The sequence below is a fragment of the Xiphophorus couchianus genome, chromosome 17, assembly GCF_001444195.1.
Source record: "Xiphophorus couchianus chromosome 17, X_couchianus-1.0, whole genome shotgun sequence".
NCBI lineage: Eukaryota > Metazoa > Chordata > Actinopteri > Cyprinodontiformes > Poeciliidae > Xiphophorus > Xiphophorus couchianus.
Genome location: NC_040244.1, coordinates 3,712,341 through 3,735,427, shown reverse-complemented (window position 1 = coordinate 3,735,427; position 23,087 = coordinate 3,712,341). Strand labels below are relative to the sequence as shown.

The 23,087-nt window shown below is 38.9% G+C and overlaps 3 protein-coding genes and 1 long non-coding RNA gene across 11 annotated transcripts in view; 3 read left to right on the top strand and 1 right to left on the bottom strand.

Annotated features, from left to right (window-relative positions):
- Positions 1 to 7,671, top strand: part of cacna2d4a (calcium channel, voltage-dependent, alpha 2/delta subunit 4a) — a 76,944-nt gene extending 69,273 nt beyond the window's left edge. For 2 of the 3 annotated variants that reach the window (XM_028043929.1, XM_028043931.1), the window contains 11 exons: positions 53 to 97; positions 328 to 390; positions 1,279 to 1,349; positions 1,922 to 1,997; positions 2,090 to 2,142; positions 2,454 to 2,509; positions 3,616 to 3,636; positions 4,067 to 4,187; positions 5,346 to 5,461; positions 5,697 to 5,779; positions 6,211 to 7,671. In XM_028043929.1, the coding sequence (XP_027899730.1) occupies positions 53 to 97; positions 328 to 390; positions 1,279 to 1,349; positions 1,922 to 1,997; positions 2,090 to 2,142; positions 2,454 to 2,509; positions 3,616 to 3,636; positions 4,067 to 4,187; positions 5,346 to 5,461; positions 5,697 to 5,779; positions 6,211 to 6,303 (798 nt within the window). In that variant the 3' untranslated portion in view covers positions 6,304 to 7,671. The remainder of the gene's footprint in view (positions 1 to 52; positions 98 to 327; positions 391 to 1,278; positions 1,350 to 1,921; positions 1,998 to 2,089; positions 2,143 to 2,453; positions 2,510 to 3,615; positions 3,637 to 4,066; positions 4,188 to 5,345; positions 5,462 to 5,696; positions 5,780 to 6,210) is intronic. The other variant, XM_028043930.1, reaches the window with a different exon arrangement.
- A 3,588-nt stretch (positions 7,672 to 11,259) lies between these two features.
- Positions 11,260 to 12,104, top strand: LOC114161233 (uncharacterized). Its single transcript, XR_003598966.1, has 3 exons — positions 11,260 to 11,350; positions 11,432 to 11,516; positions 11,974 to 12,104. It is a non-coding gene; the product is annotated as an uncharacterized LOC114161233 (long non-coding RNA).
- A 7,124-nt stretch (positions 12,105 to 19,228) lies between these two features.
- On the top strand, positions 19,229 to 21,734 carry LOC114161293 (methyltransferase N6AMT1-like). Of its 6 annotated transcripts, none has more exons than XM_028044514.1 (5): positions 19,229 to 19,502; positions 19,665 to 19,748; positions 19,817 to 19,958; positions 20,027 to 20,145; positions 21,177 to 21,734. In XM_028044514.1, the coding sequence occupies exons 1-4, from the start codon at positions 19,392 to 19,394 to the stop codon at positions 20,140 to 20,142; spliced, it is 453 nt and encodes a 150-aa protein (XP_027900315.1). In that variant the 5' UTR covers positions 19,229 to 19,391; the 3' UTR covers positions 20,143 to 20,145; positions 21,177 to 21,734. The 6 variants fall into 6 exon arrangements, with proteins under 6 accessions (XP_027900315.1, XP_027900313.1, XP_027900312.1 ...); XM_028044512.1 differs by having other exon boundaries at positions 21,157 to 21,734; XM_028044511.1 differs by having other exon boundaries at positions 21,144 to 21,734.
- Positions 20,174 to 21,443, bottom strand: LOC114161275 (trifunctional purine biosynthetic protein adenosine-3-like). Its single transcript, XM_028044493.1, has 6 exons — positions 21,384 to 21,443; positions 21,205 to 21,279; positions 20,935 to 21,024; positions 20,729 to 20,870; positions 20,509 to 20,624; positions 20,174 to 20,436 (listed from the first exon to the last, which is right to left on the bottom strand). Exons 1-6 carry the CDS (start codon positions 21,441 to 21,443, stop codon positions 20,245 to 20,247), a joined length of 675 nt encoding a protein of 224 aa, XP_027900294.1. The 3' UTR covers positions 20,174 to 20,244.
- Positions 21,735 to 23,087: the final 1,353 nt, after the last annotated feature.

The following is a 23,087-nucleotide window of genomic DNA, read 5'->3' as shown; positions in this document are numbered from 1 at the left end:
TGAAATTTATCTGCTGCCTGAAATTACAGCAGATTCTGTTTGTTTTCTTTAGTGCTCCTCCATAGAGGGGGTTTGTCCTCTTCGCTGTGACAGCTTTGTGAGTACATATTCCTCCCTGTCTACTAGTTATATGACTTAGGAAGATTACATGAATATTTTTCAGGGCAGAAAACTCTTAATTAGTTTGCGTATCTGCTGTATGGAGTGGCTAAAGCACAAAAGTTTCTTAATCTTTTTGTGAAAGATTTAATAACATTTGTTTGGAATATATCTTTGTTGTCTTTGTCAAAAGTAATTAGTTTTTCTGTCTCTTGTCTCTTGTATCAGGACATTGAGTGCTACGTGATTGACAATAATGGCTTTGTCCTAATTTCTAAATGGCGCAGTGATGTAAGTTGGCCCATTAACGGGCTTTTAGAGTCGTTCTTTGAGGGTTTGAGAGCTTTTGAATCCGTTAGTTGTCACCACGCTGAAAAAGAGAAGACAATTTGCAGAATTGTGCCAAAAAACTGCCTGCATCTTTTTTTTTTAGAAAGGTATGCATGGTCGGTAGTTTTCCTTTTTCCTCGACGCTGCTGTTGGAAGCCCTTATGAAAGTGTTAATTTGTCATGTTACAACCTCAAACTTCAATGTATTTTACTGGGATTTCATGTGATACAGCAACACAGTGTTGGAACAAAAATCAAACATGATTTCCAAAATTACTAACATATCAAAATCTGAAAAGCAGCATGTGTTCATATCTGTCTCCCTTTAAACAGACACCAGTCATTTAATTAGTAAATGTCCACTTGCGGAGAGAGATGCTCTGGTCAGAACGTAATTTAACTTTTTAGGCAGCAAAGTAATAGTTCTTATTATCCTTACCCAGCCACTGTCACATGGTTGTAGTGTCAGCATAATACTGTGGGGATGCTTCTCTCCCTCAGGGACAGGGCAAGTGGTCAATTTGTAATAAAAAAATATTTTCCTTTTGTTTTACAACCATTAGATACAAAAAGAAATCATAGTTTCAATTTGATAGTTGCAGTAATTGATGTAATAATTATGGCAAGTTAATAAGACCTAAAGACATTAGGATTTTAAATTGCTTGGTAAAAAGCCAGCTGGCAGTATTTGTAAGGCTTTATTAAAAAAACCTATTCATGAAGAGAGTATTAATCATATAGTTCACGGTGAGGCATAAACATTTGCAATCCTACTGTCAGATTATTATGATTACATGAATTTATTTAATAGTAATAGTTTGCTTTTCTTCTGTCCGTCTCTCCGGACAGGCAGGAAGGTTCTTTGGTGAAACCGACGGATCGGTGATGACCACATTGATCCAAATGGGCATGTTTAAGAGGTACGGACTGGAACCGATCTGCTGACTGCCTGGTTGATGAGACAGTCGTGTTACCTGTATAATTACGCCAAGTCTAATTTTCAAACAATGCAATGCACGTACAGAAATTGTGTAATTCCATTTAGTTGGGTTTTGTCTATATGAATGTGTATACATCTTACCTAGAAGATTTTACAGTATTGATACATTTCCGTAATCTTTTTCTTCACTAGAAACACCTTATTGTAAAGTTTATTTTACAAATTAACTATAAAAAAATAGAAAATACTTACATGTTCTTAATTATGGATTATTAAGACTCTCCTACAAAAGGCAGGCCCTAACATCAGGTCAGATGTTTACATGATCAGAGATCAGGTATCAGTCGTAACATTTTTGGTCCTTGCAAGAAAAAAATAAAAGCAATCCACCGGGTTGTTTTCTTTTTCAACGTCTGACTTTTTTTTTGTTGGCTTTCCTTGCAGTTAGCAGTGCTACTTGGTGCCTGGAGACTGTCAGGGAATCAATAAAAGACTCTAAAAGATGCTGAGAGATCAAAACTGTGTTTGCATGTTATGCTTATGTTCCTCCAGGGTCTCGTTGTTTGACTACCAGGCCATGTGTAAGACCAACCCTCACTCTGTCAGCAGTGCTCGCCCACTTCTCAGCGTAAGTTCAGTGACACCAGGCTTCATTAATATGTTTCAAACAAGAATCCAGTCACTTTTACACTAAACGTCATTTTTTTCCTCTCTCTACAGTCATTCTATGCTTTGGCTTCAACCTTCAAGTGGTTCCTTTCTAATGTGCTACTGTAAGTGTTGCTAGAGGCAACAGTATTGGCTGCTCTCAACCGTCAACGCACTGCAAAGTTTGTTTATTGGTTAGCAACACAGAAATCAGATTCACTTCTTCAAGCCTAAAAATACTGTTGCACTTTTGTGACTTATAGATTTCTCTTCAACCACAACATAATTCCTTTCGAAAAGTCTTTTATTTCAGTTTGAATAACTCACCTTTTAAAGCATGTACCAGCAATGTGCCATGAAGTCATATTTATCATTTCCATGTTAAAACGTTTCCCAGTTTCTGAGTTCTCCATCTGCTCTGTCTTTCCTCTTTAAGGTTTCTACTGGAGTTCAATTTCTGTAGCTTCTGGCACTCAGAGCATTTTGCTGACGGTGAGCTTACACTGACCTGAAAATTGGTTCAGTTTCCATATATTCCTGCCATACTTTCTTTCTGTATGTCTTACACAACCTTAAGGACAGACCATATCTCCAATGTTAACTGTTTTGTATGTTTAGTATGGATGAGCTTAACAAACATTGTCATGTTGCTACTATTTGCATTCCACTCAAAATACCCACTTCATCTTCATCATAACTGCAAGGTGAAATAGAGCGTTTTAGAGAAATACAGTTAAAACTAGATTTATACTCGATGATTAAAAGAGTGATGTATTTTTTTCTCAATGACAGTAAATTTGACAGAAATGAAACAAAATATAGAGGTTAAATGTTTTTTAATTAAGAAAATTGAACAAGATGAAACAGACTTAAGGAGGCTCACAATTTTCTTCCTGATATTTTGGTAGTTGTGTGTTTGAGGTGCACAGGTTGGACTCCATTTCACTCAAATGTTGTAAATTAACATATCAGAAGCTAACTAAGCCATCTTGACATTTCCAAGCTATTTAAAGCGTTAGTTACTAGAAATAAAACAATTAACAGTTTAATAATTACTGTGAGGAAATGTGCTAATGTTAGTAATGCTGCTTTAGAAGGAAATTACCAATATAACAGTAGGTGATAAATGTGATATTATAGACTCAAGAGTAAAATGTAGCTTCAGTTTGGTCTGTATTACTGGAAGGCTTTTAAGAATGTTTCTGTCTTCACTGCATTCAGAAGAAAACAACATGAGTAATCCCAAGCACACAGCTGTTACTTAAGCTCCCAATGGAACATGAGTAACTATTAGCTAGATGGAAGTTAAAAAGAAATCCTCTAAAACATTTTCCTCATTATCCTGACACTTAGCAAGTAGAAATAATTTCGGTAAACCCAACTGACCGGCTGCAGAGTCCATCTACATATTTGATTGCAACTGGATGTCACGTGTCTTCAATTGATTCTCATATAATAACAGCTTTCATTTCTTGTCACTTGTTTTCATGTATCAAACATTCGCCCTCCTTATAACTACACTTCACTCCGTCACCGACCCTCTCATCTTTACCATCATCCATCCATCCATCCATCCATCCATCCATCCATCCATCCAGCTAAATCAGCCTTCAGTCGCTGTGAGTACCTGCTTTCAGGTGTTTCAGAGGGCTGCTGTGCAGACCTTTGTGTTTCATGTGTGATGTGCTGTTTGTGAGACGTTCCAAGTAGAATTAAATTTAGTGTGTCAGATTACATAAGGCTTTCAAGTGGGAGCAGACGCAGCTGCCAAATCCTTCAAAACAAGACCCGAGCGTAGACTTTTATCTCAGCTAATGGAATTTCTGAGCAGTTAAGCAGAATCCCAACCAGACATGTACAATTTAATCAGCCATCATAGCTCTTCTTTGTTGGTTTCAAATCATCTCATCTTGTACATTCGGTTTGTTCGAAGCATGCTTCCATCTGAGCGGCAGTAATAACCTAAAAGTTTGAGCTTTCAGCCCATCGATCACGCAAGCACTTCCAACTAATCAAGAAACGACCCCCTTTTTTCTCTGTCTCTATTAGCTTATGTTCCCAAGAAAAAATGGAACATCTTGCAGCCATGTGACACCGAGTACCCAAGCTTCATTTACGAGCCGTCAGTCAAGGAGACCAACAGCATTATTAAGTGCGGACGGTGCCAGAAGTAAGCACACAGCCGTGTATGGACATGCGCACACACATGGCAGCGCAGTCTTCTGTAAGCCCTGGACCGGTCATATTAAAGTGTCTTCCTAAAATCCATTTTCTACAGCTTTCCTCCGCTCTGCTCACTGAGATCGGCATCTATTTATACAAGAGTGTCAGAGGAGAGAAAGAAGTAGAGGGGATCAAAATTAGATGAGGTGGGGGGTGTTGAGGAGAGATATGTGAAAGAGTGAGAGGCATATGAAAAATAGAAGAAAGTAAAAGTGAATGAGAGTTTTAAAATAGAGACAACAGGGTTAAATGACAAGATGGAGAGACTGAGACAATGATTCAAAACGGTGGGAGGTAAATTGGTTGAAAAAGAGAAAACGGTTTGTAAGACAAACTGAGTGGGAGTGCCCTCATGTGGACAACAGTGGTATCACACAACCAAGTTATAGCCTTTACATTATACAATCTTATGCAAAAGTATCCATGACCGTTGTTCATATTTTGTCACATTTCAACACAAACCTAAAATCTTGATTAAGATTTTATGTGATGAGGCAACAAAAAGTAGTGGAAGGAAAAAATACATGATTTTCTTTTTCTTTCTTTTTTTCTCCATCTTGACAGACTAGGAAAACAGTGGTGGGTCTGGTTTCCTTTCAGGGAGTGATAATGGAAAACTCCCCACGTTGCATAAATTATTATAAAGTTAGAGGAACAATAACCTACTTCCTGTTAAGGCAACCAAGCACACAGGCAAGGACAATTACAAGGAGTCAAAAATGACATATGATCGGAAGGAGGAGAATATTTATACTTTTCAACAGTCCTTAGATATAAAAATAAGAAAAATGTGACATTGATTTGTATGTCTCCCTGCAGGGTCAGCTCTTGATAGAACCATATTTTCCTGCATTTAAAGCATCAAATCCTTTGGGGTATGTCCCTACCAGCTTTGCACATCAATATATTTAGGTTTGTTCTTGCGATGTGAAAAAATATGAAAAAGTTCAAAGGTTAAAGATACTTTTGCAATGCTCTGTATGTTAAGTTCATTCAGGCGTATTAACATGTTTTCTGTGTTACTATACATTTACCACTCATGTGTTCTATGGAGTTCGCTCGACATTTTGTTTATTTTCTACTTTGTACTTTTTATCTGCCTCAGAATGTTTGTAGTTCAACAAATACCTGAAAGCAACCTGCTGATGTTGGTGGTACAAGGAGACTGTGACTGCTCCAGACAGTACCCACCCATCACCTTGGAGCCCAAAGAAGTCAAATATATCCTTTGACTGTGTGATTTTATGTCATAAAATAAAATAAAAAATTTAAAAATACAGCATTCTTGCCTGAAAACTAGTCAGCCCCAAACTACCAAAAGTGTAAATTGTAATAAGTTTGCTCCTTATTTCAGTCCTTCCCCAGAAGAACCTATTAGTATAATAATGTCTCACATATCTCTGAAGTTTGAAGCTTTTGTTGTCATTTTATCATATTTTCCTTAGCCACATTGCACATAACGCATCAGTTAAGTGCGACAGGATGAGGTCCCAGAAGATCCGGAGACGTCCTGAGTCCTGCCACTCCTATCACCCACAGGTCAGATTCCTCACTGTCGAGCAAGTACTGCTGCACAATATTACATGTAGAGTAAGTTATCATTCAACATATTTTTCACTTTATTTAATGCAGAAATTTATCAAGTGTCCACATACACGTGTGTTCTGTTTTTGAATTTTTATAAAACTTAAATTATACAAAATGCAATTGTCAAGTGCCATTCTAAAAAGCCTGGGCCTGTGTGAAAATCTAATTGGCCAGTTGTCTCCTGGTTAAATCATTCATTATCTTTGATTAGCTTAAAAAAAAAAAAATTACCCTGAAATTGTAGAGCTCATTTAAAAAGATCTCAAAAGTAGACTGAATACACCTACATGTACTGACATATTCTTTTTATGTCTGTTAGGTCATTTTAATGTGAAGGAACACAATGACTGAAACGCAGCATTTTGTCTGTTTTGTTCTTCCAGGAGAATGCTAATGACTGTGGCGGCGCATCTTTTCTACGTCTCTCAGGCCCTCTCCTTCTCCTCTGCCTCTCCCGCGCTGCGCTTGTTTCCTGATGCCAGAAAACGTTCCTCTTTTTTACAAACACGACTCTAAAAGAACAAGACAGGTTTGCACACAAATCACCTCAAGTGGACTTCTTTGGAAGCAGACTCTACGTGTTCATCTGGAAACTGCAAACCGTGTGGACATTTTACACGAATTGTGAACACATGGCGTTAAAAACTAAAGCCTCCAAATGTAACCCTGTAGCGCTGGAAAAATAATGTGTTTGATGTTCAGGAGAAACTAACTTAAGTAGGGAAACTCTATTTGGGATCAGAACAAATAATAGATATTAATGTATCATAAAGGTTAATATGCAAATTAGCGATATTAGGTGTAGATGGGTTGTTAAACACTTTTCCAGTCTCAAATATGTAGTTTACTTATTGATGCTGCTATGGCTAAACAGGCCTTTAAAATTGAAGTGCTACAGAGGTCTTTGTGCAATTCATTCTGATCTAATAAATTATTTCAAATACAGCTTAATAGTATAAAATCACAACCAAAGATCATTCACACTCCCTCCACAAGAAGGCAGCAAAGTGCGTCAAATACGCATGGGTAATCTTGAGACCAGAAGCAGTTTGAAGTAAATTTAGGTTCATTGTTTTTAAGAGAAGTTAGAAACGCAAAAGGGGGAAAAAAAGCAAACAAAACTCAGCTGAACTTTGCAGAAATAAATGCTTATTCTACATGTTGATGGAAGCATGCGCATTTCCTGTATGTGAACACAGATTTAGATTCTGGCTATATACTGAGGATAAAGTATGAGCAGGCAAATCTGTTTGCACAATAAAGAATAAAGATCTGTGCTTTAAAATGAGTCTATCGTGTACATATATGAAAACAACTTATATTTAACAAAGATTTTTAAGGTAGGGGTAAAAAAAACAGAATGACCTGCTGAATTTTTATCAGGATTTCACCTTAAAACACGTCTTTCTATTTACCTTTTACTTTTTATGAGCTGTGCCTTTCTGCTGTATGTAAATATGAAAAAATACATATGCTGTAAGTTTTCCCCAGGATGTATCAACCTTTCCAAATATGTCCAAATGTACGTCTAACCGGAAGTAAACAAAATTGTTTTTAAGTTTCATTTTGATCTTTAGTGTCTGTAGGTATAGCTGTGTTTTAATTAATTTTAAGATATCATTTTGGTTGAACTGACAGGTCACTTTGTCCATTTGAAACACACACTCTGGGTGGTTTTGCTTCACAGTAATATATTTTTGGTAAAGAGACTTATTGTAATCATTTGTCTTGTTTATGTTTATAAAGTCCTTTGAACATTAATCTGTAAGTGAAATTGTGAGCAACACCTACCTAAGTCATGTTTTGTACACTGTTAAGTAAATTAAATCCATGTGTTTTTTCTATCGGTTCGTTGTTGTTTTTTCTTCATTTGTCTGTGTGATGGACCAAGTTAAAAACAGGAGGAGTCACAGGACATATTAGAAAAATAGGGTTTTTATTTTAACCCAAAGATTATAAATAACAAAAGATAAACTGAGCTCATAAAAGAGGTCAAAGAAACAAAACTGAACTCAGGCAAAAAATGTAAACAAACTGGCTGCACAAACAAATATAACTGACCTAACAAAGAAATGACACACAGGGGTTATATACTGGCTGATCAGACCAATTAAGACACAATAGGGGTAACTAAACAGAATACAATTACAAATAACACAAAACACATAACAGTACAGCTAAGTTTGGCTAAACTAAAGACCCAAAACTGAAAATCAAAAATATTAAACTTTACTTTAAATACTAATATTTACTTAAATACAAAACTTATCTTAAGAAAGAAACTACAAATTCCCCCTGCCAGCAGGAACTAGTGGTGCAGTCCAATCAGCATTTAAGCCTGCTGAGCCCTGGCCCCCATCCTCTGTCTGGTAACTCCAAGGCAGGTAAGTACCGGTGGGAAAACAAACAGAATTAATCTTAAGCAAACAAAATTAATTTTAAGTTGATATAAATACATATGTTAACTAAATGTGCGCGCTAACAAATAGAACAAATGCATTCAAATCAACCAATAAATGTTTTTATTGAAACTAAAGTGTTGTGTTTGTATGAAAAAATAAACTGTGCATAAAAAAAGAGTTACCGACAGAGTGTGGCCATGGATTTGGCCATCACAGTCTGTGACAAATAGCAGTGCTTGCACTGAGGAACATAAGAACAATATGTATGGAGAACTAGCAAACTCCATGCAGAAAGACTTTGACTGGGAATTGGACCCTGGACCTCTTCCAGAGGTTCTAAACGTGAAGTACGCTGGCAAACCTGGAGGACGGTAAAACAACTTACAAGGATTATGGAGTTGCAGGTAAGTATGCTGTTTGAAACATTTACATACTATGGCTTAATACATAGTATAAAGTATGTGTCATTTGGCCTTATTTTCGACGTCATAGTATATATGTCATTTTTAAGTATTTTTCGACATCATAGCATGTTGCCTAATCATTCTTTATGGCCTACCATCCTTGAGGATGTTGATGATTTTATGCACTTTCTGAGCTGCTTAACCTGAGGTTTTTCTTGGCTCTAAAACTAGCAGAAAAAGAACTGTTATTTAACCAAATGAGTTTAACTCTTCAATCATATCCTTATTTACTGATATGTTACTTTTAACACTATGACATCCAGTATAAACTTACAGGCACAAAAAACACAACAAATTTTGTCATAGTATAGTATGACGTCGAAAACATGAAAAATTCAGCGATAGTTCAGAATGATGTCAAAAATATGAAAAATTTAGTCATAGTTTAGTATGATGCCGAAAACATGAAAAAATGTCAGTTTAGTATGACATCGAAAACAAAAAGATTTGTCATAGTATAGTATGATGTCGAAAACATGAAAAATTTTGTCATAGTTTAGTATGACTATATAGTATGTCGAGCCTCACAGACAGTGAAAACCTTCCAGCCATTTCCTGCCAAAGTGCTGCTGCAGCCATCAGACCAGCTGACGGGTCTTGATGAGGGATTTCCAGAGGAAGGACTGGAACTCCAACCGCTGGCAGAGGCCGTTCCAGAGGCTATTGCAGGTGTAACTCGTGACCAACTCACCTGCTAAAGTCCAGGAAGGAAGGAGCAACCTAAATCCACACTGTGAAGGACTACCTGTCTGTAATACCTATCTAGATCACAACTCTAAATCTGAAACAACAGAGTGAGGAGCAAAAATTCACTCTACCAAGTATCCAGTTCAACAACTTCTGACACCTAGGAGGACAACGTCCAGAGCAATTTTATTTGCAGAGAAGAATTTGGGATTAAAATAATTACTTATTAAAGCAATTAGAAATATTACTTAGAAAATGGGTTGGTATTCCTCTGGTGTTTATTTCCAAATACATTATTTCAAATTTCTCTTTTTGAAGTTTCCTTAAAGATGACAAAACATATAGAGGACTGCCTCCCTGGGAAGGAGGGGTTGCAGGATAACTTTTCCTACCAAACACAATCATATGGTTACAGGGATGAATGGATGACTGCCGGTAGGTTTTTCGTATCTTGCGTATATGTTTTTGTTTCATCGTACAGAATAATGTTTCAATGACTAAATGGATATGTAATGTCTTAAAATGTCTGGGATAATCTTTACTTGTCACCATAAAAATTGTAGAAATTTCCTTTTATATAATCAGTGGGATGGAATAAATTCGACGTATGATTAATATTAAATATTACATATTTACTTATAATCAAAAGGGGGGAAATGTAGTGGAAAAATTAAAGTAAGGTCACACCTGCTAGTTGTATTGCTATATGTTTATTCTAAGTTCCAGTATATTCCCACCAAGTTAAATTATTTTGGTTACATGTTCAAGGTTGGACGTTGTTTTTCAAAGCTGCATGGGAACCAGTCTGTTTCCCATGCTTAGGATCCCTTATCCCTTTGTATAAAACTCATGTGTTGTCTCTGCCTGGCAGAGTTTTTCATCCAGACCTGCTTCGTTACTGATTGTCCTACAAGCTCTCTGTATTGTGCACAATATATGAATAAACCTGATTAAGTGATTTCACCTGAACAGTGCTTGGAAATAGTTTTTTTCTACGACAAGGATCAAAAAGGGGAATACATAAATTGGGAGCTATATATTTCACACTGCGAAATTTTTCTCCTAAGTACAATTCTGCTCTAGACAATATTCACTTAGTCTCTCTGTTTTATGCGCATGACATTAAAACTTATGGCTTCTCTTAGATACTTGATCCGATTGTGGAGGATGTTAAAATCCTGGAGAGGGATGGAATTACTGTTCCCCTGTATGATGAGCCAGTACGTGGAACTATTGTCCAAGTTACTGGTGACAACATTGGTCTTCACTGTCTGTTTGGTTTTGTCATTTTTTTTGACATTTTCGACGTCAAAGTATGGTAAGTCACTTTTCGGACATTTTCGACATCATAGTATAGTATGTCATTTTTTTGATATTTTCGACGTCATAGTACACTATGTCATTTTTTTGACATTTTCGACGTCATAGTATGGTATGTCATTTTTTTGACATTTTTGATGTCAAAGTATGGTATGTCATTTTTTTGACATTTTCGACGTCATAGTATGGTATGTCATTTTTTGGACATTTTCGACGTCAAAGTATGGTAAGTCTCTTTTCGGACATTTTCGACATCATAGTATAGTATGTCATTTTTTTTGACATTTTCGACGTCATAGTATGGTATGTCATTTTTTTGACATTTTCGACATCAAAGTATGGTATGTCACTTTTTGGACATTTTCGACATCATAGTATAGTATGTCATTTTTTTTTTACATTTTCGACGTCATAGTATGGTAAGTCATTTTTTGGACATTTTCGACATCATAGTATACTGTGTGTAACCCGCAATTAGTAAAGGACTTTTATTTTTGCGGGCCCACTTCCTGTGTTGCCCGAACTCTGCTAAGCCACGCCTCCAGTGCGCAGTAAAAGATCCTCACCTGTTCCACTGATTGTGGCTTGCTGTTGGCGTCTTCCTCAGTAATTCCTCCAAAAATCTTTGAACCTATTGATTTGATTGCTGGGTGAGTTTGTTATTTGTTAACAGTATTACTTTTTCATGTGGTACTTCTGCTCGATTGCTCTTTGGAGCGTTGTTTTATTAGAATCACTGGCATTGTTTACCTGGACCGTCACCAGGATTCTGTCAGAGCTGATTGTGGCTAAGTACGCCCCACTCTCTTCTAAAAGGTAACTTGTTGCTGAATTTTGTGCGTATTCTGACACCTTTACATTGATGCTGAGGCACTGAAGTTTAAAATAAAATTGATCAGAGCAGAATGTAGCTATACTTAAGTTGATATTGCGCAGTATATTTATTTATTTATTTTCCTTCCCTCACTCTGCTTGAGTATTTGACAATTAATTTATTTTATTTTTCTTGATTGATATTTTGGAAGTGCACTTTAACTTTAGCACTTTAACTTTAAATTGATTAGTTGAAATATGATAGTTTTGTTTTGTTTTATTTAAATTATGGTTAATTTAACCTGATTGAAATGTTTGTTTAATTATTAGGAATCTAATTATTGCATTTGTATTTAGTATGCATAAACTAGATGTTTAAATTTAATAATTATTTCCTTTGTATTATATTTGTACATATTTGTTTCTGATAAAACACTTAATGGGTTTTCTGACCTATTAGGTCGGGAATTTTTTTTTTCTCCACCTGTCGGATCAGATCCTCATCTGGATCGAAAGATGGCGAGCTAGGAATGGACTATTGACTTTATGATTTGGAAATTAATTTATTCTGAGTCAATTCTCATGTGTCTCATTGTGTTATTGTAATTGTATGTTTTTTTTATTCAAATCACTTAATATATATTCACCAAAACTAAAAGCACTGCCTCCTGTTTTTTTTCACACCTCAGGCTCCATAAAAGGCCACTCTTCCAATGCTGCTTATGTAGCTGCAGTTAGCTGCCTAGCCCTTAACTGTTACATGTGTCCTTTTTTGGACATTTTCGACATCATAGTATGGTATGTCATTTTTTTGACATTTTTGACGTCATAGTATGTTATGTCATTTTTTTGACATTTTCGATGTGAAAGTATGGTATGTCATTTTTTTGACATTTTCGACATCATAGTATACTATGTCATTTTTTTGACATTTTCGACATCATAGTGTGGTATGTCATTTTTTTGACATTTTCGACGTTATAGTATGGTATGTCATTTTTTTGACATTTTCGACATCATAGTGTGGTATGTCATTTTTTTGACATTTTCGACGTCATAGTATGGTATGTCATTTTTTTGACATTTTCGACGTTATAGTATAGTATGTCATTTTTTTGACATTTTTGATGTCATTGTATGGTAAGTCATTTTTTGACATTTTCGACGTCAATCTATGGTATGTCATTTTTTTACATTTTCGACGTCAAAGTATATGTCATTTTCTTTGACATTTTCGACCAAGTATGGTATGTCATTTTTTTGACATTTTCGACGTCATAGTATACTATGTCATTTTTTTTTACGTTTTCGACATCATATTGTAGTATGACATTTTCGACGTCATAGTGTAGTATGTCATTTTTTTGACGTTATAGTATGGTATGTCATTTTTTTGACATTTTCGATGTCATAGTATGGTATGTCATTTTTTGGACATTTTCGACGTCATAGTATGGTATGTCATTTTTTTAACATTTTCGACGTCAAAGTATGGTATGTCATTTTTTTGACATTTTCGACGTCAAAGTATGGTAAGTCACTTTTCGGACAGTTCGGTCGCGGTGAGCGGGTTTTCCGACGGGTTTGTTGCCTGGCCCTGATGTTTCATTGTACAACTCGGGATTTTTTAAAAAAGAAGGTTTTTTGGTCATTTCTTAATTAGAAAAGAAACAAAGAAAAACAAGAAATTTGTGATCTTGTTTTTAAGCAATCTCACTCAGCTAAACCTAAGCTTAATCACTTAGAGATGACTTTTGCTCGATTGAATTTCTTCTTTCAACATTTCTGATGTTTGCCACGGCTTTTAAACTCGCACCCCTCGTTTCCTCCAGGTCCCACGCACGCAGACGAAGCTGAGCACCATGTTGGAAAAGCTCGGCATGAAATACGAAGGCCGGCCTCACTGCGGCCTGGACGACTCCCACAACATCGCCCGGATAGCCGTGCGCATGCTGCAGGACGGCGGCCAGCTGCGCGTCAACGAGCGCATGCACCGCGGCCAGCTGCGCCCCGTAACCCCGGCAACAGAGAGCCAGGTACTTTATTGAACCAGCCTTAAAATCTGTCTTCACCCGCATTTTCACAGAAAGAGAAAAGCACTTTAATTTAAGCTTAAAGCTGTAAGGAGAGTTTAATATTTCAGTTTGTGCAGACTTTGCTTCGAGGAGTCCAGCGATTTAGGGCGACATATTGAAAATAATAATAAAAAAAATTGACAAGAATAAACTTGTCAGAGAATACAGTTGAAATAATGAGAATATTCATATTACGACTTTATTTTCATAATAGCTAAACTTTTTGTTGAATTATTATGACTTCATTTTCAAAACATAACTTATTTCTCATATTATTTTGACTTTTCTGATAATATAACTTTATCCTCAAAATATGATTATTCTCGTATTTTTTTAACTTTATCTTTGAAACATGACTATTCTTGTATTATGAATTTATTCTTAAAGTATTATGACTATTCTCAAAATACGACTTTATTTTCATTATTTCGACTTTTATTCTTGTAATTTTATTTTGTTTATTTGTTCTTAGTATGGCCCTAGTACTCCGTCGTGGAGGAGGTCTTACTCAGACGAAATATTTTTACAACAGTTTGTAAAAATAAATGGATAATTCCTGCAGCATTCTGTATAGCTGATGCTCTATTTTTTTGTTTTCTATTCTTAAAGAAGCAAATTAAAATAAAATGATCAGCAACTGTTCATAAACCACACATCTCACTAATGTCACGTGCCATTTAAATTTATAACATCACGTTTTTCCAGGAAAATGCCCTGCAGACTCATTTGCTCCATAAATATAAGAATTTCACAGAAATAATTTAATTGAACCACATGTCTTGAGCAACTGGGGAACCTTTGTAAGTATTGTCCTTTTGGGGAATGTGCTTTATGTTGTCATGTTGTGTTAAGATATTTTTTATCTCACAGTGCACAATATGTTCTAACTGAATAAATTTGAAAGGAGGCAATGATTTTTGTTTAAAGTCTCATATTTTGTCATGGAATCACATAAATGATTAATAGGGCTATTTTGACAAATTTATACTTTAAACTGTTTTCTAAAATCAAAATAATTGAAACATTTAAGGATAAAAAGTCCAGATTTTGGCGCAATTAAACTAATCAATTACAAGAGAGATGGTTTTGTGGCTTTCTTAACTATCCCTCCTTTACAGAACAAATGATTGGCCAGTTTAACTGGATTTAGGCTTTAACTTGGTTCTGTTCTAAAATCTGCATTTATAGCCAAACTGGCCAATCAGAAGAGTGGATATTTTCCATCCATCCATCCATCCATCTTCTTCCGCTTATCCGAGGTCGGGTCGCGGGGGTAGCAGCTTCAGAAGGGAGGCCCAGACTTCCCTCTCCCCAGCCACTTCTTCTAGCTCTTCCGGGGGAATCCCAAGGCGTTCCCAGGCCAGCCGAGAGACATAGTCCCTCCAGCGTGTCCTGGGTCTTCCCCGGGGCCTCCTCCCGGTGGGACGTGCCCGGAACACCTCACCAGGGAGGCGTCCAGGAGGCATCCTGACCAGATGCCCGAGCCACCTCAACTGGCTCCTCTCGATGTGAAGGAGCAGCGGCTCTACTCTGAGTCCCTCCCGGATGACTGAGCTTCTCACCCTATCTCTAAGGGAGAGCCCAGCCACCCTACGGAGAAAACCCATTTCGGCCGCTTGTATCCGCGATCTCGTTCTTTCGGTCATGACCCAAAGCTCATGACCATAGATGAGGGTGGGAACGTAGATCGACCGGTAAATCGAGAGCTTCGCTTTTTGGCTCAGCTCTCTCTTCACCACGACGGACCGGTACAGCGCCCGCTTGACGGCAGACGCTGCGCCAATTCCGCCTGTCGATCTCCCCCTCCCTTCTTCCCCCATTCGTGAACAAGATCCCGAGATACTTAAACTCCTCCACTTGGGGCAGGACACCCCCCCTGACCCGGAGAAGGCACTCTACCCTTTTCCGGCTCAAGACCATGGCCTCGGATTTGGAGGCACTGATCCCCATCCCGGCCGTTTCACACTCGGCTGCGAACCGATCCAGCGAGAGCTGCAGATCACGATCTGATGAAGCCAAAAGGACCACATCGTCTGCGAAAAGCAGAGATGAGATCCTAAGGCCACCAAATCGGATCCCCTCAACACCTTGGCTGCGCCTAGAAATTCTGTCCATGAAAGTGATGAACAGAATCGGTGACAAAGGGCAGCCCTGGCGGAGTCCAACTCTCACCGGAAACGAGCCCGACTTACTGCCGGCAATGCGGACCAGACTCTGACACCGGTCATACAGGGACCTGACAGCCCGTATCAAAGGGCCCGGTACCCCATACTCCCGGAGAACCCCCCACAGGGCTCCCCGAGGGACACGGTCGAACGCCTTCTCCAAGTCCACAAAACACATGTAGACTGGTTGGGCGAACTCCCATGCACCCTCCAGGACCCTGCCGAGGGTGTAGAGCTGGTCCAGTGTTCCACGACCAGGACGAAAACCACACTGCTCTTCCTGAATCCGAGGTTCGACTATCCGACGGACCCTCCTCTCCAGGACCCCTGAATAGACCTTGCCAGGGAGGCTTAAGAGTGTGACCCCTCTATAATTGGAGCACACCCTCCGGTCCCCCTTTTTGAACAGGGGGACCACCACCCCAGTCTGCCAATCCAGGGGAACTGGCCCCGATGTCCATGCGATATTGCAGAGTCGCGTCAACCAACACAACCCTACAACATCCAGAGCCTTAAGGAACTCCGGGCGGATCTCATCCACCCCCGGGGCCTTGCCACCGAGGAGCTTTTTAACCACCTCGGCGACCTCGCCCCCAGAGATTGGAGAGCCCAACCCAGAGTCCCCAGGCTCCGCTTCCTCAGTGGAAGGCATGTTGGTGGGATTGAGGAGGTCTTCGAAGTACTCTGCCCACCGGCCCACAACGTCCCGAATAGAGGTCAGCAGCACACCATCCCCACTATAAACAGTGTTGGTGCTGCACCGCTTCCCCCCCCTGAGACGCCGGATGGTGGACCAGAATCGCCTCGAAGCCGTGCGGAAGTCTTTCTCCATGGCCTCTCCAAACTCCTCCCACGCCCGAGTTTTTGCCTCAGCAACCGCCCGAGCCGCATGCCGCTTCGCCCGCCGGTACCCATCAGCTGCTTCCGGAGTCCCACAGGCCAAAAAGGCCCGATAGGACTCCTTCTTCAGCCTGACGGCATCCCTCACCGAAGGTGTCCACCAACGGGTTCGAGGGTTGCCGCCGCGACAGGCACCGACAACCTTGCGGCCACAGCTCCGATCGGCCGCCTCGACAATGGAGGCACGGAACACGGTCCACTCAGACTCCATGTCCCCCACCTCCCCCGGGACGTGTTCGAAGTTTTGCCGGAGATGGGAGTTAAAGCTCCGTCTCACAGGGGATTCCGCCAGACGTTCCCAGCAGACCCTCACAACACGTTTGGGCCTGCCAGGTCTGACCGGCTTTCTGACCGGATATTTTGTTGCGTTTAATCTGCTACCTAGCTAGTTACTAACTATCTATTTACCTTAGCTAACCGTAGCCGTACGACTAGTGATCAGATCTGATTGGTCGCTGTTCAATCACCTTTAGGCTTAAAAAGTGTCCCTAAAACATAAATATCTATATTAAGACGCAATCAAACTAACCAATCAAAAGAGAGATTGTTTGTTGGGTTTAAAGTCCCAAACACTGTAAAAAATATCCGTAAATTTTACAGTTAAATAAAGTAAACCATGAAAATTTAAAACCGTAAATTGGAAATCAGTTTTAGACTCTTTCTTTAGCAAGTAATTACCGTAAATAAGATAATTAGGAAAAAATGTAATTTTTACTGTTTTCCTTCAGAAAATTTAAATTGCCCTGCTGTTAAAAAAAATCTTGTAATACTTTTAACAGTAATATGCTGTAATTTTTCTAGTAGTACATACTGTAGTTTTTGCACTCATCTTTAATATAGTTAGTAGCTGTTAAAAATGCAAACTGTTGTGACAATTACAAAAACATACCGTAATGTTTCTAGCAATGTATACCGTAGTTTTTGCATTCAATAATTATAAAGTATACAGTTCAAAACTGTTCAATATGCATACTGCTGTGGCAATTACAAAAATATACTATAATTTTTCTAGCAGTGTATATCGTAATTTTTACATTTATAATTAATCTAAAGTATACAGTTCAAAACTGTCAATATGCATACTGTTGTGGAAATGAAAACAAAAATTGTAGTAGCGCTGTAACCTTTACATTTAATTCTCCTGATAGCCCAAATTATGTAAAAATAAACAAATACTTGCAATCGTCTTAAGTTGTGGGTCCTGAATCTGGAATCTATTAAAGTTTGACTTTTTGAATGGAATTATGGAAATTAAATATCTTTCCACGAAATGTTCTGTACTGTAAATTATCTTGTTGCCAATATTGGATTTTTTTTCATTAACAAATAAATTAAAATAATCTGTACTCAGTCACAGAAAATGTTTTAGAGATATTTGTAGTCTATATTGTAATATAATTTATTCGGATTAACAAAAGTCATGTAAGTCAAGTTTCCTGCCTGTAGACCAGGCAGGCAGCCTGTAGTCAGTCTTAATTAATGGCCCAACAGTGGAACCTTTGGACACATGAATCCTGTGTTCGATTCCAGCATGTTACCTGTTATCATCATTTTGTAAGCGAAATATGCTTAGTGGCACTTGTACAAGTTTGAATCCATCAGTTTTCAGTTGCGTGGTTGGCACAATGGATAGTGTCTGTCCTTTGGACACATGAATCCTGTGTTCGAGTCCAGCTTGTGACATATTATCATAATTCTGTAAGCAAAATCTGCTTAGTGGTACTTGTACAAGTTTGAATCGATCAGTTTTCAGTCGCTTGGTTGGCACAATGGATAGTGTCTGTGCTTCGGACACATGAATCCTGTGTTCGAGTCCAGCTTGTGAAATAATGAGTGGTGTTTATTGGCAAATACTGAAGAACATAATAATATGAATGTAGGTAGTTAATGTTAATATATGTAGCCACAGCGCTACATTCACTATGAATGACACAACTGATTCTCTGTGTATTTAGGATTAGAGCAGTCTATGTATGTGTGTTTTTATCTATTATTATATAAAAGTGTAGTGTCATCACAGTAGAGTGTGTCTTTTACATACATAAATATGTAGTGAATTTACCACACATTAAGACTCAATAGACTTGGTCCAGAGATGTTTCATGTCACCTCACAGCTTCCCTCTCACTGTCAGTAGTAGCTCTATGGTGGCAGGCAACAATTAACACAAAGCCTGGGGATAGCAGACAAACTCCTCCCTCTTGAGAGTCATCAGGATTCTGTATATAGAGTTGTTTAGGCCATGGTGTAAATATATTATTTTGTCATTGATCTACCTTAAAGTATGTTTCAAAGTCAAATGTGGTCTCAGCTCTTTCTGTGGGCCTCTATACTCCAAATGAGTAAAAGAGATGGAGTTAAAGTTACTGCTTCCTTCACCTCACTTCACTCTGTTATCAATACATGTAGTAAATAAAAAGAAATTCTTCAAATAGAGTAAGAATAACCAGAAAAGGTTTCAGGAAGAGCTACGTATTAATCTTGTAACACTAAAGTATGTTAGAGCATAATCTGCTCTTTAAGAACATGGAGATTATTTTGTGAAACGAAGCCTACTTTGATAGGAATCATTGAAGAGACAGTGCCATGTTCTTAATGCAGATAAAGAATGACATAGTATGATGGTTTGCTTCAGAAAAGAACGTCATTACAAAAACTGAAGATGTGCAATGTAGAAACTCACTAAAAAAGTAAGCAGTGCTGCATGATGACAGTAAAGTCAAACCAGCTCTCCTCTAATGTTATTTGTGACTTGCAGCTGCACCGACGTGAATCCAGCTGCAGCTCAGTGCACAGCCAGAACCGCCTGCTGTAACCGGGTCGCCCTGCAGCCCGTCATCACAGACCTGGTACAGATCACGGAGAAAAGTTCCAGAAGTTTATGCATATGTTTTTTAATGAAAGTGTGACTTAAGCAAAGCATTATGAAGGAAAGAGTTACACAGTGTCATTGTAAGTCCAAGGAAGCAATTAGTAATGTTTGAAATAGTAACATGATCTCTGTTTTGCAGGTGCAGAGTCTTTTGCCAAGGCTTAGTGGGAAGGTGGACGTCGTCCTCTTCAATCCTCCATATGTGGTCACTCCATCAGAAGAGGTATGTATGTATGTAGCTAGATAGATAAATTCTTAGATGAGTATCTAATGACCTGTTGAACCGTTCAGGTGGGCAGCAGAGGTGTAGAGGCGGCGTGGGCCGGAGGCGAGCGAGGCAGACGGGTCACCGACAGGTTCCTCCCTCTGGTTCCTCAGCTGCTCTCCAGTAAAGGCCTGTTTTACCTCGTCACCATCGCCGAGAACAAGCCAGGTCAGTAGAATAGCTTATGATGCAAAAACTAATCCTAATGAGAAACTAAAGGCTTTGTTTCCCCACAGAGGAGATTATCAGTTTAATGAGCCAGTTTGGGCTGGAAGGAGAGACCCGCCTGTCAACCAGAGCTGGGAATGAGAGGTTGTCGGTCCTGCGTTTCCATAGAAACCAGCAGAGGTGACGGGTAAGAGTCCTAAATGTAAGGAGTACAATTGACAGTGATGTACTTTATTGTAAACTATGGTTTCTGATCATTAGTCAGACATGCATTAGTAGAGACATTTCAACGCTCTTGCTTCCAGACTATGTTTCCATCTGGTCCCAGTTGCACCGCTCCACTGGCCACCAGCTCCAGAGCTTTAGGGAACGCTTTGTGCTCAGCCTCCCTGATTCTGGCTGACAGACTTTCCTCTGTGTCTCCAACCAACACCGGAACGGCTTCCTGGACCACGACGGCGCCTGCATCAACCTCTTCCTAGAAGAACAGAAGAACTTTTATTGTGTGGATTTATTTGATGAGCTTTATATGTGTTAGCGCAACACTTACAGCTACAAAGTGGACGGTGCACCCAGTTATCAGCACTCTGGCCTGGAGAGCCTGTTGCTGGGCATTGACCCCTTTGAATGAAGGCAGCAGGGAGGGATGAATGTTGAGGAGCCTCCCTAAAGTTAAAGTTACAGTTACTTGGGTACAAAAGAAAAAACCAGCACAAAAATACATTTTATTTTTAAACACAATAAAACTTTACACATGAACAGACTTTTACCATGCCATTTTTTCACAAAGATCCCAGTCAGGATCCTCATGAAACCAGCAAGGCAGACCAGTTCCACTCCAAACTCTTTAAGGAGAAGGTCAATGGTGGCATCAAACTCAGCTCTGCTGCCATACAGCTTGTGATCCACAACCTGTTGGAAGACAAAAACAGAGATGAGTAAAACTTCACATTAATTAGGATGAATCCTAACCTACCCTGGTCTGGATGCCGGCCAGCGCTGCTCTCTTCAGACCCTGAGCTCCAGGTCTGTTTGAAACCACCAACACCTTAGGCTCCTCCCCCTTTCAGGTGACAACAAACACCTTTATTGTCATGAGTTGAGCTGTAAAACTGTAGGTCAGATTTGAACTTTTTCAGGTTTTGCTCAGTGTTCAGGTCATTGCCAGCCAACATTTTATTGCAGGAAATCATTTCAGGAAGGAACCAATAGTTTCAGGAGTCTGGGAGATGTGACTGTAACCGACCTGAACACTGAGGCCCCAGAGCGCCCCCTGCAGGATCTGCTGCACCATCACCGTTTCCAGCAGCAAATCAATCATCTGTTGGTCCAGACAGAAAAGTTGAAGCTGTCAGTGAAGCAGATCAGAAGCTGAGCAGCAGAAACCCAGAAGAACTGGAAGCATCAGCAGGAGATGAACTGGACCTCTAGGATCACTGATGCTGCAGCTGAGGAAGAGGAGGACGATGAAGGTGAAGCTGCCATCCTCAGACTTCCTGTTTATCAACCCAAGAAAGCAGAAAACCTGCAGAAAATCAGCTGAAGAAGAACCACGAGGAGCTGGAGTCGTCCGGCGCCCTCTAGTGGCTGATTGAACTACTGCACTGGGAGAACTGGACCTCGACGCTACTGCAGCTCAGCGGCTGGTTTCTCTCTGAATGGACCAATCAGAACCAAAGAGGATTCAGCTCTGAGACAATTATTTACAACTACATACAGTAGTTACACATATGTACAACATGTTAGCGTTTCTAAACACTTAGAGTTTAGAAAACATAAAAAACTATCAGGAGTTGTCAGAGGAAAGTTTTAAAACATTAAAACTTAACCTTTGAAATGAAACCATATAATTGTTTACTAAAATATTTCTTCATTGCTCCTGTAACAATAAAACTTAATAAATATCTTGTGTTTTTATTAGACCTTTATGTCAGTGTTTTCAGAGTCCAGGTTTCATTTATTAGAGAAACTCAACATCTGCTTTATTATAAATACATTTTCTTTCTAGTTTTCCTTTTTTTCTTTTAAAAAAAAGGAAACCCACCTAAATTTAAAACAAATTTAAAACAGTGATATCTAACATATTATGTCTTGACTGTCTGGTTGTTGATTCTCAGTTGTCTAAAGTAGGTTTGATTCATTTTTCATCAGGATGTTTTAAGAGGCTACGAAGAGCTTTAAAAACCCAACTTACCGCAGAGATGAGATATTATCCCACTTTCTCAGTCAGGAGAACATCCGATTGGCTGGTCAGTGTCCTGCTGGTTCTGTCTTATCTCTACCTGCTGTAGAAATGAACCGATTCATCTAATTCATCTAGGAGGGGTGGAAGTGTGTCATTAAAGAGAGAAATAGGAAAAAACTGCATCATATATGGTATATTTATGATGTAATAGTTAACAATACGGGGTTTATAATTACCTGACTGATATGAAAATGCATATTTCACCAAACGCTAAATAATAAATAACATCACTTCAAATCGGACCCATACGGTCAGGATAACAATCGGGCCTCAGATGGTATACAGAATAAGAAATGGACTGTGGGTTTAATGTAGAACAACTCAATTGACAAAAGTCAGGTAGACTCTGGGTCCAAGTGATGCTTTTATGGGCTATTTGTTATTGTAAATGATGACGTCATTAGCTGACATAAACAAGATGAGGCTGCTGAAGGTTTGTTGCACCTTCTGGGTTTTTTTTCTTATCTTGTTTTTGTTCCCAGTTCTTTTCTCATTTCATTTTCAAATTAGAACAGAAAAATCCTCACTTCTATAAGTGAGCCCGGTGCTGGAAATTGGACACGATTCGCTTTTAAATATGCGAATCGTACTCGGAAGCATCAACTCAGCTTCTGAGTACAGAAGCGGTCAGCGGTCATCAGCGTTTTTATGATTTGATTTGTTTAGAACTTATGTAAAGAAAACCACAAGTATTATAGACATTTAGTTATTATTATCGGTTACTTTCTGAAAGATGTGAAACAGAATATGGAAACAACAAGTTGTGTATTGAATAATGTTTAAAATTTGTGCTGAAATTTGGCTTTTTCATCCATGATTCTTCTCATTGTTGTTTGGACGCCGAACGTCATCTTAGCATTTGCGTGCTAGATGGATCATTATCA

Excerpts from the sequence above, each read along its gene's own strand:
- LOC114161293 (XM_028044514.1), top strand. The coding sequence starts at position 19,392 with ATGTTATTTGTGACTTGCAGCTGCACCGACGTGAATCCAGCTGCAGCT. Across the intron at positions 19,503-19,664 it reads AGCCCGTCATCACAGACCTG|GTGCAGAGTCTTTTGCCAAG; the intron begins GTACAGATCACG and ends TCTGTTTTGCAG. Across the intron at positions 19,749-19,816 it reads TGGTCACTCCATCAGAAGAG|GTGGGCAGCAGAGGTGTAGA; the intron begins GTATGTATGTAT and ends TGAACCGTTCAG.
- LOC114161275 (XM_028044493.1), bottom strand. The coding sequence starts at position 21,443 with ATGGCAGCTTCACCTTCATCGTCCTCCTCTTCCTCAGCTGCAGCATCA. Across the intron at positions 21,280-21,383 it reads CAGCATCAGTGATCCTAGAG|ATGATTGATTTGCTGCTGGA; the intron begins GTCCAGTTCATC and ends CTGGACCAACAG. Across the intron at positions 20,625-20,728 it reads CTTTGTGAAAAAATGGCATG|GGAGGCTCCTCAACATTCAT; the intron begins GTAAAAGTCTGT and ends CTTTAACTTTAG.